The 19192-nt window shown below is 49.3% G+C and overlaps 1 protein-coding gene across 4 annotated transcripts; it reads right to left on the bottom strand.

The window, feature by feature from the left end:
- Nucleotides 1-3629: 3629 nt before the first annotated feature.
- ZSCAN18 (zinc finger and SCAN domain containing 18) lies at nt 3630-17649 on the bottom strand. Of its 4 annotated transcripts, XM_055309695.1 has the most exons (8): nt 17424-17649; nt 16754-16946; nt 11357-11896; nt 10643-10705; nt 9460-9551; nt 8189-8288; nt 6679-6771; nt 3630-5429 (listed from the first exon to the last, which is right to left on the bottom strand). In XM_055309695.1, the coding sequence occupies exons 3-8, from the start codon at nt 11757-11759 to the stop codon at nt 4666-4668; spliced, it is 1515 nt and encodes a 504-aa protein (XP_055165670.1). In that variant the 5' UTR covers nt 11760-11896; nt 16754-16946; nt 17424-17649; the 3' UTR covers nt 3630-4665. The 4 variants fall into 4 exon arrangements, with proteins under 4 accessions (XP_055165670.1, XP_055165669.1, XP_055165672.1 ...); XM_055309694.1 differs by lacking the exon at nt 16754-16946; XM_055309697.1 differs by lacking the exon at nt 16754-16946 and having other exon boundaries at nt 11357-11838.
- Between the last annotated feature and the right edge of the window lie 1543 nt (nt 17650-19192).

Below are 19192 nucleotides of genomic sequence, written 5' to 3'. Positions count from 1 at the left end.
GGGTTGAGGGTGGGCTGGGCTACATTATATTTTTGTTTTTGTTTTTTGCTACATTATATTTTGAAGCTCAGTTTCATGGATTTGCCACGAAGTTAATGAAGCTGAAGCTCTAAGGTCCTCCTTCACTGTTTTGCAACCCTTTGAAGGCCAAGTGCTTAATTTTAGTAACTTTGAATTTTTTTCCTGAAGAGAGACTCCTCAGTTGTGTGGAGCTGAGGCTTAGTGAATCTGGCTGGAGCCCAGGTTCCACTGATGCCACTCCTGGGGCTTCTGCACAGATGTAGTGAAACAGCCCAGCATGTCCAAGGACAGCAGGTCTTCAACTCTACTGTGAGTGAAAATTAGTTGGGGGTGGAGTGGGTTAGATCTGAGACTGGTCAGTTTGAGGTGGGTTCTCCAAACGCCAGGATGTAGCAAGTGTGAATTGATCTCAAGCCTCCTGAATGGCCTCACTGCCAGAGCCCACTGTTGCCAAGAGTGGCTATGCCCCAGTAGCCTCAAGGGTGAGGGAATAGTTTGAGCCCTGACTTTGCATTGGATTCAGAAGACTGAACAGAGGACCTGCCTTTCTCCACATCAGAAACCCACCAATCCATCTTGTTATGCCAGTCGCCTGAATGAAGAAAGTCCACAGAGTCTTCCTATAACCCTCCAGACAACTAAGTCACTGATTCATTCAAGACTCAAGGGACACACACACTTATAATGAGAATGCTCACAGATTTTATATATGCACCAAACACATACATACCAAAATCTTATACACAGAACAATTACTGAAGCATATAACCTACTGAGATGTTAAAAGTAATAATTCCCATAAGATGGGAACATGGGAGATTTTTTTCTCCTTTATATTTTTTAAAGTTTTCCATAATTGGAAGAATTCTTTTCAAAATGGTGAAAAGTGAATTTTATTATAAAAGCTCTATAAATAATTTTCAAGGGAATTAAAGAAGAAATAACTAACCATAGTTCCATGACTCTAACACAACTATTTTTGTGTTTACACTTTATTTGCTATTTGAGGACATCAACCATCCTTTACAGTTAGAATATCTGTGTTCTATTTCCTGAGCTAGCTACACTTAGAAATTATTCTTCCGTGTTGCTGCATCTTCGTATCATCAATGCTTTGTTATTCCTATGAATGAATGGCTCTACCAAAATTTAAGTGATGGTTCCTTTATAATTGGGCACTTAACTCCATGCAAACGGTCTTTCTAGTCACTTATGTGCATTTTACCCTTTTTTGTTTCCTCTATAATTTTAAAATCCCAGAAAGGCTTTCAGCATCTCATTGTATATAGCTTTTCTCTTGGTTTTAATTTTTTGAGAGAAATCACTATGCCTAAAACTTAAGACTCAAAATATACAAATGTCATAGTGGGGTTTTAGTGTGACTGGGCTGTTTGTTTTCCAAAGCAGTTGCACCTGTTGATGCTGATTTGCAAAACTCTCAACCCAGATAATGATGGAAGGCCTGTATTAGTTGGCTCAGGCTTACCACAACATAATACCACTGAGTGGGTGGCTTAAACCACAGAAACTAACTTTCTCACAGTTCTGGAGTTCTTGGCTGGAAGTCCCAAGATCAAGGTGCCGTCATGGTTGGTTTCTGGTGAAACCTCTCTTCCTGGTTTATATATAGCCACCTTCTCACTGTGTCTTTGCATGGCCTTTCTTCTGCGCAAACATGATGAAAGAATAATCTCTGCTCTTCTACTTCTTATTAGGAGATCAACCCTATTGGATTAGGGCCCCACCTTTATAACATCCCTATAAGCCCTATCTCCAAATATAGTCACATTGGGGGTTAGGGCTCAATGGATAAATTTGGGGGGATTCAGTCTGTAACAAAGGGTATTTTAAGCATCTTCTTCCCACTGAAGGAGGGCTGGTGTTAGATAACCAACAACTTTGCAACCATCATGGCAAGAATGGAGGATAAATAGGGTGGGGTGGGAAGGTGGATTTAGGTGAGAAGCAGGATATTTGCATTACTTTAAAGTGTCTCCCCACAGATTGCTTACTAGCTAAGGGGAAGAAATAACCATAAAGTGGAGAAATTGGACAGCACTTTTTAGGTGAGCAAAGGAATCCTCACCAACAGTACGAACATGGACCACAGGCACTCCCAGGTGTCTGTGAGGGGGGCCAAGGGACAGGAATCACAAGCAAGCAGGGGAGCATGTTCAAATAGGTGGGGGTAGAGGATTTTTATTATTTTTGTGCCTTTTCTGTACATTTGAAGTTATTTCTAAATATTTAAAAATATAAACAAGAAGAACACCATCTAGCTGTGCATTAAGGGAGACATCAGGTGGGAAACGGATGGATAGAGAGCCAGGTTTTTTTTTTTTTTTAAGATTTTATTCATTTATGGGGATCCCTGGGTGGCTCAGCGGTTTAGTGCCTGCCTTTGGCCCAGGGCATGATCCTGAAGTCCAGGGATCAAGTCCCACATCAGGCTCCTTGCATGGAGCCTGCTTCTCCCTCTGCCTGTGTCTCTGCCTCTGTGTGTGTGTGTGTGTTTCTCATGAATAAATGAATAAAATCTTGTCTTCATTTATTCACGAGAGACAGAAAGGACTCAATCCCAGGTGCCCAAGAGAGCTGGGCTTTCTGATAACGAAGGACCCACCAGTGGTCCTGAAGCTGAAAGTGGGATGCTCCTCAGACGTTACCTCTCTGTGGCAAGAGAGGCAAGCTCATGGGTTAGGCTGAGAACAAGAGTTCAGAGAGCAAATACAGGTTTTTAAAAACAGAATTACCGGGGTGCCTGGGTGGTTCAGTCACTTAAGTGTCTGTCTTTGGCTTAGGTCACGATCTCTGGTCCTGAGGTTCAGCCCCACTCCAGGCTTCCTGCTCAGTAGGGGTCTGCTTCTCTCCCCCTTTCTCTCCCTCTGCCCCTCCTCACTGCTTGTTCTCTCACTCTCAAATACATTTAAAAAAATCTTTAAAAAAAATTACCAGGGTAGCCCAGGTGGCTCAGTGGTTTGGCGCTGCCTTCAGCCCAGGGCCTGATCCTGGAGACCCAGGATCGAGTCCCACGTCAGGCTCTCTGCATGGAGCCTGCTTCTCCCTCTGCCTGTGTCTTTGCCCCTCTCTGCGTGTGTGTCACAAATAAATAAAATCTTAATTATTTTTTAATTTAAAAAATTACCAGTGGGACACCTGGGTGGCTCAGCAGTTGAGCACCTTCCTTTGGCCCAGGGCGTGATCCTGGGGTTCTGGGATCAAGTCCCACATTGGGCTCCCTGCATGGAGCCTGCTTCTCTCTCTGCCTATGTCTCTGCTTCTGTCTCTGTGTCTCTCATAAATTAATAAAATCTCTTAAAAAAATTACCAGAGCCACACCCAACTCAGGATGGGGGTGTTGAGGAGGTAGACAGTCCCAGACTCCCACATGTGATTGAGGCCATGAGATCACGTCCCTCCAAGGACACATGAGTGGAAGTGATGTGTGTCATCTCCCAGCTGAGCGAGTGTGGCTTTCCCCATTTGCTCCAGGGGTCCAGCAGAGGGCAGAGCCATAACAGGGACAGAGCCTGGATCCCCAAATCTCTACATGAAGTAGAGCTACCTCCCATCCACACACAAGCAATAGCAACAAACATAGACTGTCATGTGAATGCAAGAAATAAATCCTTTATTATGTTAAACTTCTGTGATTTGGGCATCATTGTAACAGACTGCCTGCTCAAACACCATGACAGAAAGAGGCACCAGTTTAATCTACAAGAAGCAGTTAAAAGTTTATGCTTAGGCAACAGAAACTATGCTGTAATCCGAGATTAGATGCAAAAATCAAGATCACCTTATGTAGCCCAAGGAGTAAAGTTCTGCTTGCCCAGGCAGACACATCTCATCAAACTTTACTGGTGTTTTCAGCCTGGTCTGATCATGACCCTCCAGCCTCTGAGTGAGAAATACATCTTACATTGTAACCAGGTAGATATATGGCTGAAAAGTTTCACAAAACAATATTTGCCTTTACTACGTGATGAATTTTTACCTATTTAATTCTACTTCAGTTTTGTAATGCCGGTGGCCATCAATTTGATTTCACAATTCACTAATGGGCTGAAACACATGGTTTGAAAACACTGTTAGTAGGCTCCAAGCATTTTTGTGATCTTTGTTTAGCCACTCCACATATGTAGACACGTGCATTAACCAGGGAACAGTTTGCTATTAAGGATTCAGAAGTGAACTTGACATTGGGTGTTTATGAAAGGACCAAACAGTTTGGACAGAAGCCCTGGGGACTCGAATAGGAGGGAGAGAAACAAGGCTAACTTCAAGAGCTGGCAGATCACACACTTTAAGGCAACTCTACACTTTGCACAACGACAAATGTTCTGAAGTGTGGGTGGTGCTAAAATGGCTATGGAAGAAAGGGGAATCTTCTTTCATACCTGACAACTCATGGTTGCATGTGGGCATCCGCATGGGTGTGTTTACAAGGAGAGAAGAGCTTCCCGAGGGCCCTTCCTGGGTTCTAAGTGCTTTAGCCACATTAGCTCATTTAGAAAACAGACAGACTTATATCCACACAGACACTGCAAGAAGCCACACAAGGGTTTCAAAGGAGCCTGATACACCCTTGTGAATCCTGGGCAGGCAAAGTTGCCCTCTAGGGACACTTAAAAGCAAAGCGGCTCATCTCTGCGCCGCAGACTGCACGGGACCATCACCTGCCACACACCCTGGGAACCCACTGAGCCTCCCACTGGCACGGGGTCCACATGCAGCAGGGGGGGGTCCCAGGGCCCTCCCCAACGCATAGATCTTCTCTTTCTCGTGGGTCTTCTGGTGCTCAGCCAGGGCTAGACTGAAGTGGAAGGTCTTCCAGCAGCCCTGGCACGCATACAGCTTCCTGCCACTGTGGCTTCTAAGATGATCAATGAAATGTGAGATCCACGCAAAGGTTTCCCCACACTCGCTACATGCGTAGGGCTTCCCTCGGGATGCCCCAGGCTCATCAGCAGCAGGGGAGCCTGCAGCAGAGATATCCTGGTCCTGCCTGGCTGGGGACCCTGCACTGCGGCCAGCTGCATTAGGCTCCTTCATGTGGTATTGCCGGTGGTTGATCACACTGGAGACACACTCAGGGCCCTGCCCACCCACATCCTTCGGGTGGGGCCTCTTCCTTCCAAGGCCTTGGTGGGAGGTGGCTGGCATTACAGGCACAGTGAGGCTCTCCCCAGCTGTGCCCCTGTCCTGGAATGGCTCTCGGATTACTGACCGCCTGTGGGCTATGGTGACAGGGCCTGGTTCCCCCTCCTGAGGATCCAGAGCCTTCTGCATCTGCTCTTCTTCCTCCGGGGCAGCACCCGTTAGGGGGCAAACAAGAATTTCCCTCGTGAGCCTCTCCATCAGCGTCTCACACATGTTCTCTCTGCCTTCCTGCCACCTCCTGCCACCTGAAACAAGGTCATAATGTGAGTAGTCCCAATTCCCAGGACTCATAAGGAACTCATAAGGAAATGTGAGCAGGAACACTAACAAAAGGCAAAGGCCAGAGACTCAGAAGGGGCAGGATGGAAAGCGGAGAAAGGGGGAAGTGGGTAAAGACACAAGGAGTGCTCTGGATGCACACCATCAGCCAATTCTCTCCACAAACCTAGGGGCAATGGATTTAAACAAGATCATTCAGAAGACTACCATGTGTCCCCATCTGCTTTGCCTTCTTTGGCAATCCTGAACTCACAACTGCCTGCCTGAAGACAGTCATTCCAACCATGTCTTGCAGCTGAAGTGACTGAGTTCTGGCCAAAGGGACGTGTACACAAGTGTTAAGTGGTGGGGAGGGGTCTCCTCCTTCCTGCAGCTGTGGATGTGAGCTGTAGTAGCCACCCTGAACCATGAGTGAGTGGACACTAGCAATGGAGCATGAGCTGGGGGAGCCTGTGTTCTCACCAGGAAGGGCCAAATAAGCCTTTGCAGAGTAAACAAACGTGTTACCCTGGGGGTCCCCAATGAAACATGCCTCCTGGGATTCAGGCCCTTGGGATTCATTACCACACACACACACCAGCACACTGGATTGCCCACCTGTCCTTCTGTGGTCTGTGGTCTGTGGGACATTAAGAATGCAGGACGCAAGCCAACGCTTGCAAAGCACCTGCACAATGGTACTTACCCTCCTGGAATGCTCCCTCTATGAACCCAGATGCCATGCTGTGAAGAAGCACAAGCTGGCCACTTGGAGAGGCAACATGGAGAGCCCAGGCTGAAGGCCTCAGCTGAGTTCCCAGTGAAAAGCCAGCACTAACGGCCACTGGTTGAGTGAGGCCACCCAAGACATTCTGGCCTAGTCAAGCCTCCAGATGACTATGGCTGTGTACATGGCCCAGCAGCCACCAAAGGGAAAACAGGTGTCCAGCCAATCCCAATCAATCCACAGGATTGTAACAATCAACACTGTTGTTGTTCAAGTGACTAAGTTTTGGGCTATTATGCAACAGATCATTAAAATAGCTGGATACCTGCCTCCTGCTCTGACACCTGGGGTGGGGGTGGCAAAAATATGGGACACAGGGTGGGAAAACAGTGAGGTCAAAGTGGATATCTTTGCTGAGACCAATGGAGCTGTAAGGAATTTCCAATAGCCTCTAAAAGAAAGAAAGGCACACCCTCTGCCCTAACCTGACCACAGCTCTCGGATCTCACCTGAGAAGCTGCCTTCTGGGGGTTCTGTTTCAACCAACCGAAGTTCCTCTGTCTCCACTCTGCAGGTATCGTCAGGCTGGGCAAGCTGATACCCTGAGTAGGATCAAACAAAACAAAACAAAAACAAAAACTGAAAGAGATGTTGAAACCAGAAGGGAAAATAGCCAACAATGCAAAGTCAAATCCCACAGGCTGGCCAGGTGAGTACTGCAGCCTCCATCATCTCCTCTGCCCTGGGACACCCACCAAAGCTGCCCTGTATGGAGCCCTGGAGAGCCAGGGACTCCCACAACACTGGGGAAGGAGTGAAGAAGAGGGTCTCCTGAGGCAGAGCCAGAAGGGCCAACAGGGAGTGGGGGAAATTCAAGAGAGAGCAGTTAGAAAAAACCAGAAAACTGCAACCTTAATTAAGGGCTCAGAAGTCTGTGATGGCACCTGTGCCGTGGGCACAGATGTCCACACAACAGGAGAAAGACCCAAGAAGGCCAAAGGCTCCATCTCTGCACCAAGAAGGATGGGAAAGTCGACACAATGGGGTCAGGAGGCCTTTCCTTTTTTTTTTTTTTTTTTTTAAAGATTTATTTAGGGATCCCTGGGTGGCACAGCGGTTTGGCGCCTGCCTTTGGCCCAGGGCACGATCCTGGAGACCCAGGATCGAATCCCACATCAGGCTCCCGGTGCGTGGAGCCTGCTTCTCCCTCTGCCTATGTCTCTGCCTCTCTCTCTCTCTCTGTATGACTATCATAAATAAATAATAATAATAATAAAAAAGATTTATTTATTCATTCAAGAGAGAGAGGGGGAGGGCGTAGAGAGTCTTTTTTTTTTTAATTTTTATTTATTTATGATAGTCACACAGAGAGAGAGAGAGGCAGAGACATACAGGGAGAAGCAGGCTCCACGCACCGGGAGCCCGACATGGGATTCGATCCCGGGTCTCTAGGATCGCGCCCTGGCCCAAAGGCAGGCACTAAACCACTGCACCACCCAGGGATCCCAGGAGGCCTTTCCATATCCAGAAGTTTCAGGTCCCAGAGCAGGGCCTGAACTCAAAAGGCTAGGGCTCTGGCAGGACTTGAATGTGTAGACTGGGAAGGGCAGGGCCAAGGTGGGGACCTCAGCAAACTCCTTCACTATCTAATACATATAAAACCCTATGGGGCCAAAAATAAATAAATAAAATAAATAAATAAATAATAAATAAATAAATAAATGGGCTGCCTGGGTGGCTCAGCCGTTTAGTGCCACCTTCGGCTCAGGGCCTGATCCTGGAGACTTGGGATTGAGTCCCATGTCAGGTTCCCTGCATGGAGCCTGCTTCTCCCTCTGCCTGTGTCTCTGCCCCTCTCTCTCTCTCTGTGTCTCTCATGAACAAATAAATAAAATCTTAAAAAAAAAAAACACCCTAGGGGGCCTTAACCAAAGCCCCATGTGGGAGTTGGAATCCCCTAGGCCAATGCTTTTGGAAGAGGATGAAGGGGCTGCGTGAGGCCGTGGGGACAGGTCTTACCCCACAGGAGCAATTTCCGGAAAGCCTTCAGGTTCTCCTCTGCCGGGTCCAGGTGGCCCCATTCTCCCAGGTACAGAGGCACCTCCGGGAACGTCAACTTCTGAAAAGGCAGCACCACCATGGCTGAACTTTCCCGTGCATAGAAGGGTGGACCCTTGGTCCCACGGTCATGGTGAGCACAACGGGGGTGGCATCATCCTAGGGGTTACCACCCACCACCCTGCAGGTCCTGGACCCAGTCCCAGGTTAAGAGGGCAGAGTTTTTCAACTTCAGCGCTAAGGACTCTTTCAGCAGGGCCTGTTCCAGGCACTGGAGGATGTTTCTTGATCTCTTCAATCGAGATGTCAGCAGCACCTCCTCCCCCACAGAAGTAGCAACAAGCAAAGCTGTCCTAGACATCACCAAATGTCCCCCAGAGGGGCAAAACCACCCTGGCTGAGAACCATTGCTATAGAAGACCCCAAAGTCTTCTATCTCCTCTATGCCTGAACATCACACGTGCCCTAGGCCAGCACCCAGGAGACAGGGGTGACCAGGACAGCCATGCTTGCTGCCCTCAGTAGAAGCAGAGGAAAGGGCACAGCCAGGCCCACAGAAGGGTAAGGGGCATGGGAGTGAGGAGGGGAGCCTGCAGGATGGGGGCAGCTGGCACAGCAGGAAGTAAGGAGGCGGCTGTGGCTAGCAGCAACAGTGCACCTCGGAAGAAATGAACGGTGCACTAGTCACAGCCAGAGAGACAAGGGCCAGGGAGTTGCCACAAACTGGGTTAGTGGGTGGGGAGCTAACAGAAAAGGACCACCTGGGGCAGCCCAGGTGGCTCAGTGGTTTAGCACCACCTTCAGTCTGGGGCCTAATCCTGGAGACCTGGGATCAGGTCCTGCGTTGGGCTCCCTGCATGGAGCCTGCTTCTCCCTCTGCCTGCGTCTCTGACTCTCTTTCTCTCTGTGTCTCTCATGAATAAATAAAATCTTAAAAAATAAAAAGGCCACCTGCCCAGTAGTCCCATGGGGGCAATGACAGCATATGGACCCCTCCCAGAGACCTCTCCTTACCTCATCCCCACCATTGGCTGGGTTCATCTCTTGGTTTCCTGGAGAGGCAGCAGCCTCAGTGCCCAGCCCTGGAATCTCAGTCCACCCCCCAAACTCCTCCCATGCAGCTGGTGGCCTATTCATGATGGGGGCAGGAGAGAGCCTAGCAAGTTAGGGTGACAGATCCTCCTCCTTGGGAACTAGTCTATGAGCCCCTGGACAAGACAGACCTCACCCACCTTCGGTTCAATCTTTGCGGGGTTGGCCTCTTTAGTCTTCTCGTCGCCGATGCACCCCTGTTCTAGAAGCACAGGGTCTGGGGTGGGACAAGCTGGGAGAAGGGGAGACAAAGCTGAGAAGACTGCTTTTATACAGCTGGGCAGTCCAAACCAGTGAGGGAGCCCCCACCTTGCACAAGAAAAAGAGTGAAGAGTTCTCAGACTAAGAAGGGAGGCCCGAGTGCTCATGCATAGCAGGTCCCAGGCTCAAGGGACCCCACAACTGTCCTCAACTGACAGAGCAGAACGAACCAAGAAGAAAGCAAAAAGAAGCTCAAGGTCAGTAGGGGCCCCAGAAATGTGAACTAAAGCCACAAAGCAGATAACACTTTCATATCCATCAGCTTGTTGGCAATCTTAGACAGCAATGACATACAGTGCTGGTACAGATGTGGCGAAATGGGCACCCATGTGCCCATGTGCCCGTATGTGTTACAAAACTTCTATAAAGCCATGCAGAAATGTCCTTTGTGCAGTGATCCCGAGGAACCCATCTACACAGACAAAACCTCCCACACTAGGTACAGGCCTGAGCCCGTTTTACAGCACATTTACAGGAAGAGGAAGAACCTTAATGGCAGTAAATTGCAACTCCAAGACAAAAGAGGGCAGATCCTGTGAAATGCTATCAAAGTAAGGACATGGCACTGGGTATCTGGCCACAGCCTGGAGGGGTCTGGGTGGGGAAGATGTTGCTCTATGCAAACAGCGTGAGCTCAGGCTCAGGCTGCAATAGTACAACACCTGCAGGGAAACTGGCCACAAACCCTCTGAGCAGACTTGTGGGTAAGATATGTGTGCATGTAAGAGATGTACAGAAACACATGAAGGAACATAAACCTGGAGGCTCCTTTAGTTTTAGGGGGCATGTGTGGAGGAGAGATTATTACTTTTTTCTTTGTATCTCAATGCTTTTCACTATTTATAGTAAACCATATATGATTTGTATAATCTTTGAAAACAAATTTAATTATAAATACTCGTTACACTGACCAGAGCCTACAGAAGAAGTCAGCACAGGCTTTGAGGCCTTGGTTATCTGGCCTCCTTCTGGCTCCCATGATAACTTGCATGGTGACTCCCTCCCACTCTCCACCAACCAAACCAAGGCCAATATCTGCCCAAGGGCTAACTGGTCACTCACAGGTGTCAGGAGGTGCCTGGGTCTCGTTGGGTTCCAGGTCTTCACTGGCCCTCATGGGGCCACCTGGTAGTAACAGACAACAAATGCTCAGCATGCTCCCCACACTCCCCCTTGCTCAAAGCTGTAGACAGCCCCATGGGAGACTCAACAGCATCCATGCTTATACTCGAGGGGTGGGGAAGCCCAAAATTGAGAGATGTGCTAAGAATGACACAATAAACCTGCAGGGGGTGGACATGGACACAAGCTTCTGACCTTGAGCCCAAGACTCCAGGCCCCCATCACCACCAGTCCCTTAGGTCCCACCCTCAGATGTGAAAGAGACTCTGCCCACCTACCCCCAGTACTCCTCTTCTTACCATACTGAAGGGGGGCAGAAACAAATGCCCAGAACATTTACTTGGTTTTTAAAGGGATGGTTCCTCCCTGCTTCCTTATATTTGAAAGGCAGATGTAAGGGCAGGTACCCTAGAAGCCTTCCTGGCTCATGAGGCAAGTCTGGGCAGGGTGGCGGGGCTGTATCCCCTGCTGAGAAGCTACCCCCCAGCTCAGGATTGCTCACTTCTGTGCTTCTTATATAGGGAGGGACTCAACTCTCAGGTAAGCCACTGACTAGAGTTTGGGCTCTATGCTGTCAATTTTACTGCTTCCAGACTGACCATGCTCCTTCACATTTCTTCCATGGTGTACTCTCCTCTGGGGTAGTTGCCTCACCTGGCTCTTCTAGGGCCTTGGTAAGGTCCTTCACCAAGGAGGCAGCCTTCTTGCAGTTCTCAGGATGCTGAGCCACCACCCAGGGCCGTACTTTGTCAGGCAGGACACTTAGGAACTGCTCCAGGACCAGGAGCTCTAGTATCTCCTCCTTGGAATGCACCTCAGGCTGCAGCCACTGGCGGCACAGCTCATACAGCTGGGTCAGGGCCTGGTGGGGCCCAACTGCTTCCTGGTAGATGAAGTTCCGGAAATTCAGCCGGGAGAACTCAAGGTTGGTAGGAACCTTCCCAAGGGCCGTCTTGGGTTCCTCCTGCTGGTCTCCAGCTATTGATCCTAGCATGGGCAGTTCTGGGGTAGTTAGGGAGCTCCTGGGGGTGGCAAAGGCTTTCTCCAAAGGCAACATCTTTCCAAACCTGCACTGGGAAATAGGGCTACCCAGGGACAGAGCACGTGTGATGGAGGGTGAATTCACGTAACTGCAGCTGCAAGGGAGACAGCAGGGACAGCGGGATGCTCTTAGATCTCAGCCAGAATCCAGACCTGCACAGGACAGACAAAGATGCCTACACAGTGAGAAGCCAGTCATGGGGCATCCATTCCAAAGGAGAACAAGCAGGGTCCTCTGAGCTCATCAGCCCCACCCACCAAACCCGAGTCCAAGCAGAATTATTTCCAAGCCATCTGCTTGCTAAGTATCAGTAGAGTTTTATACTTTTACAGACAAAAATTAACATAAAAAGTAGGAGATGGAAACTCATTTTGTAAGACTGCTATTATCAGGTTAAAAAAAAAAAATAAACTCATGGCAGCCTGGTGGCTCAGCGGTTTAGCGCCACCTTCAGCCTAGGGTGTGGTCCTGGAGACCCAGGATCGAGTTCCATATCTGGCTCCCTGCATGGAGCCTGCTTTCTCCCTCTGCCAGTGTCTGTGCATCTCTCTCTCTCTCTCATGAATAAATAAATAAAATATTAAAAAACAAACAAACAAACTCAGTCACAGCTAAAAGAAAAGTTACAGGATGATCTCACTTTTAAATATCTTAAAACATTACTAAACTCATTCCAACAATGCATACTTGAAACATGTGATTATTATGCCAGATTTGGGTGTATCCCAGACCTCCTTTCATGTTTGGAAGGGGGCGGTATCATGACTGCTCCTCTCAAGACAACTAAAAATACAGTTGACCCTTGAACAATACAGGTTCGAAGGGCATGGTTCCACCTACTGTCAATTTTTTTTAAATGCATACAGTATAGGGCAGCCCCGGTGGCGCAGTGGTTTAGTGCCACCTGCAGCCCCGGGTGTGATCCTGGAGACCCGGGATCGAGTCCCACATCGGGCTCCTTGCATGGAGCCTGCTTCTCCCTCTGCCTGTGTCTCTGCCTCTCTCTCTCTCTCTGTGTCTCATGAATAAATAAATAAAATCTTTTAAAAAATGCATACAGTATAATACTGTAAATGCATTCTCTTTAAAATTACAAATATTTTATTGTAAAAATACAGTATATAAAACGTGTTATATATAAAATATTTTTTTAAAGATTTATTTATTCATGAGACACACACAGAGAGAGAGGCAGAGACACAGGCAGAGGGAGAAGCAGGCTCCATGCAGGGAGCCCGATGTGGGACTTGATCCTGGATCCTGGGATCAGGCCCTGAGCCACCCAGGCATCCCCATACAAAATATGTTAACCAACTGTTTATGTTATCAATAAGGCTTGCAGTCAACAGCACACTACCGGTAGTTAAGTGTTCGGGAAGTCAAGAGTTATACACAGATTTTGGACTATGCCCTAACCTTCACCTTGTTCCGAGGACCAACTGTAGATCACTGGTCAACAATATCTATTTCTGGAAATGGCACAGGACTGCAGAGGTTGCCTGGCCCACCCACAGAACCAGGTGGGAGGTATACATTGGCCAGGAGTAGGGTACAATGGTTGGGGGAGAGGGGAGACTGGTATTTAGGTCCTGGGTGTTCATTACCTGCTCGGCCCTCTCCCCACCCCCAGCTGACCCTGACAGGTAGTGGAATCATTCATGAGAAGTGAGATTTGGGATATTTAGGTGAAATTTCTTGACTGTAACTTTTGGCAAACAGTGAGCAAGCTGGAGGACAGAACCTGGCAGGCCGCTACTGGCCAGGCCTCCAGCTGTTGGCTCTGGGCTCATGATGCTTTCATGGGCTGTGAGCACACAGGTACATGAACTCCAGCTCCTCCCAGACCCTGTTGGGTCTGCACTTCTCCCTGAATAACCAGAAGAACCACAAACCCCACTGGGAGGGAGACATCCCAGACAAGAGCTGTACCCAAACCCAGTGGGAATGCTCTCCTTGGCTGAATCAAAGAAACGGTTTTCTTCCAAACACATCTGAGGAATTCGAGAAATCTGTGTGATCAAAGCTGTGGTGAGGATGTTTTCTCAGCAATCCCACTTTTACAGAGAAAACTGCAATATGGGACTGGGCATCAATGACCTCCTCCAATGAAAGTGAAGAAGTGTTCTAACATTTCACCAGGGCAGGGCCCAAGGATGTTGCAGCTGTGGGGGTGTTTGATTCCAGTTATATGGAGTGTCCAGAATAGGCAAATCCACAGAGATGGGAAGTAGCTCAGTGGTTGCCAGGGACAGAGGAGGGGGTCTGGGTCAGAGGGACTGCTAACGGGCACAGCCATTTCTTCCTGGAGTGCTAAAATGTTCTAAAACAGAGTGTGGTGTTGGTTGTACAACTCTGAAAATGCGAAAAATTACTGAATTGCACTTTACACAGGCAATGGTATCTCAATAAAGCTGTTTAAAAATAGAGGGGGAAAAAAAGGTTGGCAGAGGGCCAAGGGCCTACTGCTCCCCCTCTCAGAAGCTAGACAGATGTCAGAAGACATGCCACACAGAGTTCCCGTTTCCCTTCAGGAAAAGAGAGCTATGCTGTGCCACTACCACCCCCTCACTCTCCCTCCTCCATTCCCCTCCCACACCCTTACCTCACCCCACCCTGTTCCCTACAGCACTCTTTTCCAGTCCCACACAGGTCTGGGCTCTAAAAGGGCCCCCAAGGAGACCTTCCTTCCACCTCCACCTTACTCCCTCTTTCTTAGCTGCCTATCTGCAGCCTCATCCTCTGGAATGTATCCCCAGGAGAGCAGAGGCTATTCACAGGCAAGCCTCTGGGCAGTGCCTGGCTCAGCATTTGTTAACTGCATAATTTTTTTTAAATTCATTTATAAAAAAAAAAAAACTCATTTATTTTAGAGAGAGCCCAAGAGGGTGGAGGGACAGAGGAAGAGAGAATCTCAAGTAGACTCCCTATTGAGCATGAAGCCCCACACAGGGCTCTATCCCACAACCTGAGCAGAAATCTAGAGTCAGACACTCAACCAACTGCGCCACTGAGGCGCAAATACATAAATTATTTCTAATTGGCGCCAGTTCTCTATTAAGAGGCATACTAACTATGCTTAATTTCTGTTGCCATTATCCTCATATCCGTCTATCTGGGATCAGGTTGGAGATATATTTGGAAGGTAATTGTAGAAGTGGGATACCTGGACCACTGGACATGTGCTGTGACCCACAGCAACTCATAGGAGGCAACCTAACCCTTGCCACCCCACTATAGTAGTGGGTGCCCCCTCCTCACCTCTGCATTGGGGACCCTCAGACCATATCACACACTTATCGCACTCTGTGGGTCACCTGCCTGGTTTCTGATGGCATTTTTTTTTACAGCTCCCTTTCTTATAGGTAAGTAAAGTGGTCTCTGTACAGCTTGGTCTTACCAGTGTCCAGCTCTGTGGCTTTTCAGTTTGTGCTGTTTTAGCTTTAACATTCTAAGATTTATTGCCAAATTTGCTTTTCTTTTTCCCTAAATTTCTGTGTCCCAAAACTTGTTTATAAAAAGCTTCCTTCCCTACCTCAGGATTAGAAATGCCCTCCTGCAGTGACCCTGCTAGAGCCATGAGTGGCAAATGCAGGACAGCCACTCTAGTTATGACTAACTTCGCCATGTGATAAAAGCAGCCAAAGGACCTGTATGCCCTGGGCTGCCGTGCCCCCATGACCAAACAGGCTGCTGCTTGGCCTTCCAGACTCTACTCTTTAACCATGTTTCTACCACTAGCAAATCAAGAGCCTCACCTAGCAAGAGAACTATTGCCAGCTCCACCCAGCTGGCACAGCCATACTTATCCCAACAGGCACAGGACACATGGAGCTCTACATGGCATACAGACATATGTGTGGTTACGCAAGCGATTTTGGTTTTCTTAGGATGCCACAGGCATGGTCATTCTCTGCAGATATTTGTCTCCATAAAGTTACTTTCAAGTCACTAATATGTGGCTGCACAGGTCTCACCTTCCTTCATCAGAGCTTCACAACCTGGTCATGCTGCTGCAAGGATGTTCTTGCTGGGCAGAGGGACCCCCAGAACTTCCTGTCCCCAGTGTCCTTGAGTAAGGCAATTCCCCATTGCCCAAATTCCTCCTGGCTCAATCACCAGGCAGTCAGTCGGTCATTCCCTTCTAAGCCCCATCACACACACATTTTGGGGCCATCCAAGATTTGCCTCAAATGGGGATGGAAATTTCCTGGAGCTTAGGCTCCCTCCACAGACAAATCCTGGGATACAGAGGAAGCCTTGAGGGGGCAGGGAGCGGGTGGGCAGGTGAACTGAGAGGTCCCCAAGTGCTGTGAGCCTCCTGTGCGCAAATCCCTTTCACACCAGGCTAAGGAGAGCTGAAGCTTGACTCCTAACTCCTCAGCTCTATCTCCAGGCCTGCCCTGCCCTACTTCCCCCTCTCCCCACATGCTTATCTAAGGTGTCTGAGGATATAGAGGGGCTCTGGGAGTCACCCAGTAATTACATATTCATTATAAAGGGAGGAAATAGTGCCTTTAGAAGGAAAAAACATGGACCAAGGATCATTTTTAACTAATCTGTTGTCTTCTATGATTCCTTCCAATACGCAAACTCTGGATCCACTCTCGAGGACAGACCCAAATCAATAAAGGTCCTACATAACTGGCCTGGGCTTCCCAAAAGCCTCAAACAGAACTCAAAAGACAGGAACTCACATACCCAAAGAACATGCAGAGAAACAACAATTTACATGTGGCCCTGGACTAGTCCTAGACCAGAAAAGGTACAGGACGTTGTTGAGTTGGCTGGGGCAATGGGGGACCAGACCCTGGTATGGAGAGGTGGACGGTGGGGCTGTCCAGCTGAGCCTCCTGGGGGTCAGCGGAGACACAGGACTGTGAGAGGGGACAGGCTGAGGAGGGAGGAGGGAGGAGGGAGGGGCAGGCTGAGGGAGAGGGGGAGGATACGTGGAATGAGAAGACAAGGTGATGAGAAGACACGGTGATGTACACAGAAAACAAAATACTAACAGGAGAATATGACCAAAAAGCATGCAGTTCTAAGACCTTTCCTTAGAACTCTTCTGAACTTTTTTTGTTTGTTTTTTGTTTTAAATAAAAGGTATCCTCAGTCGTCCCCAGTCCCCTTGCCGGCTCCTCCAGGAGCAGCATCAGGGAGTCATTCTTGCCCGTCTCTTGGGTTTCTTCGCCCACCAACGGGGTCCTAGAACAGGAACAGACACATCTAATTCAAAGTGAACCCAACCCCAGGCTGCAGGGCGTTCGAAGGCCTCAGGGAGCCGGGGCAGAGACAACTCCTCCCCCCACGCCCCACTTCGGGCGGCTCCGCACCTCCCCCTCGCTCAGCTGGACGAACACAGGGTACCTCAGCCCCCTCCCCGCTCCCACCCCTAAAAGGCACCCTCAACCTTTAGGTCCCTTCTCGTAATCCCCTCCCTCTCCCAGGCCACAGGAGGAAGCCCTCAACCCTTCTCTATTCCCACATCCAGGGGTAGCCATGCCCCTCCACCTGTAATCTCTCAGCTCCCCTCGCCCCTCCCTCGGGGGAATCGCACCCCCCACCTCACTCCCACTCCAGGGGCTCCCAGTCTCCTTCCTTGCCCTGACGCTGGCCCCCACCCCAGAATCCCTCCCTCCCCTCCCCCACCCGGGGTCTCTCCCTGCCCCCACAGCAGGTCACCTCCGAACAAAGCTGCGCGGCGCGCACTGGCAGGACCGCTACGATCCGCTCGGGAAAAGCACGTCGTAGCACCCTGCTGCCGCTGGCCAGACCCAACCCTCGCGTAGCGGTCTCAGGCCCGTTCCAGCCGCTAGGAGCTCGGCGCGATGGCGTCCGATCAGACTGCGCGTGTGCACTGGGCCAGGGCCGCGGACCACGACTCTCAGAATGCAGCGGGCCGTTCCGCAGGGCGAGGGCGGGGCGAAGATCCAACAGTGACCGGATAGCCAATCAGAGGCGGAACTAGCCTCGCTCAGCGCCTAGGCCTCCCGTGCGCCTGCGTCATTTTCGAGCCTTGGCAACGCAGGGAAGAATACTGCTCTGAGAACCAGAGACCAGGAGAGACAGGACGACGCGGAGACAGGCAGTGTCAGAGGAGGGGAAAGACACAAGGGGAGGCCGACAGAGGCACGGAGGAAGGGGAGGTCCAGAGACAGGGAGGCTCAGACATGGATAGAGACCTAGGGACAGCGACAGGGCCAGGGACATTCTGAAATGGGTAGACCCACAATTGGGAAACAAAGATAGAGGCCCAAAGACGGGAGACCTTGAGATAAGAGGACCCAGAGATGGAGATAGAGAAGATGAGCAGCAGAAACGTGGAGACAGCAGAGATGGGATTCAGAGCCTGAGATCAACAGTAGTGTCTCTGGAAATGGAGGCCCGAGACATAGACACAGAGACGCTGATTCGCTGAGAGAGAGAGAGAGAGAGAGAGAGAGAGAGAGAGAGAGAGAGAGAGAGAGACGGGGTCTGCATATCCAGGGACTGATAGAATTGGAAGACTAGCCAAGCTGGCGGCTTCAGGAGTCGCTAAAATGGAGGAAAACGTAACAGAGAAGCAACTGGGGTGACTGATGAGCTCAGAAGCCCAGAATACATGTCACCTCTTCATTAGATGGACCAGCAGGGCAAGGGCTAGGACGCTGCTTACCATTTCAGAATTTTCTAGATAACAGTTTAGAAGACTGACCATTTGTGCAAACTGACTTTTGTTTAATTAGAGAGAGGTGAGAGGGGCAGACCGAGAGGGAAAGAGAATCTTTAGCAGGCTCCCTGTCCAGGATGGAGCCCTTCCCCAGTCTCCATCTCAGGATCCTGAGATCATGCATGACCTGAGCTGAAATCAAGAGTGGAAGCTTACCTGTCTGAGCCACCCAGGTTCCCCTGTGCAAACTGATTTTTTAAAACTTTTATATGAACAGGTCATTTTATGTATTTTATTTAAATACAACACTACTCACATTTTGGGGTATTCAGTTCTATGAATTTTAACTTGTACAACCACCGACACAAAACAGAATAGATCCACTGTAGAACAAACTCCTTCCTGATACTCCTCTCTCCCACCCACAGCCCTGGCAACCACTGATGTTTTCCATGGCTATAGGTTTATACTTTCCAGAATGTCACATAAATACAATCTCAGAGTAGGCAGCCTTTTGAGATTTGCTTTTTTTCACTGAACATAATTCCTTTGAGATCCATTCACGTCGTTTCAATAAATAAATAATCTTTTTTTTTTATTTACGATAGTCATACAGAGAGAGAGAGAGAGGCAGAGACACAGGCAGAGGGAGAAGCAGGCTCCATGCACCAGGAGCCTGACATGGGATTCGATCCCGGGTCTCCAGGATCGCGCCCTGGGCCAAAGGCAGGCGCCAAACCACTGCGCCACCCAGGGATCCCTAAATAAATAAAATCTTAAAGATGCCCAACATTCATAGGAA

This window comes from Nyctereutes procyonoides, unplaced genomic scaffold, assembly GCF_905146905.1.
Source record: "Nyctereutes procyonoides isolate TBG_1078 unplaced genomic scaffold, NYPRO_anot_genome, whole genome shotgun sequence".
In the NCBI taxonomy this organism is placed as follows: domain Eukaryota; kingdom Metazoa; phylum Chordata; class Mammalia; order Carnivora; family Canidae; genus Nyctereutes; species Nyctereutes procyonoides.
Note: the sequence above shows the minus strand (reverse complement) of the source record. Positions and strands in the feature narration are given on the sequence as shown.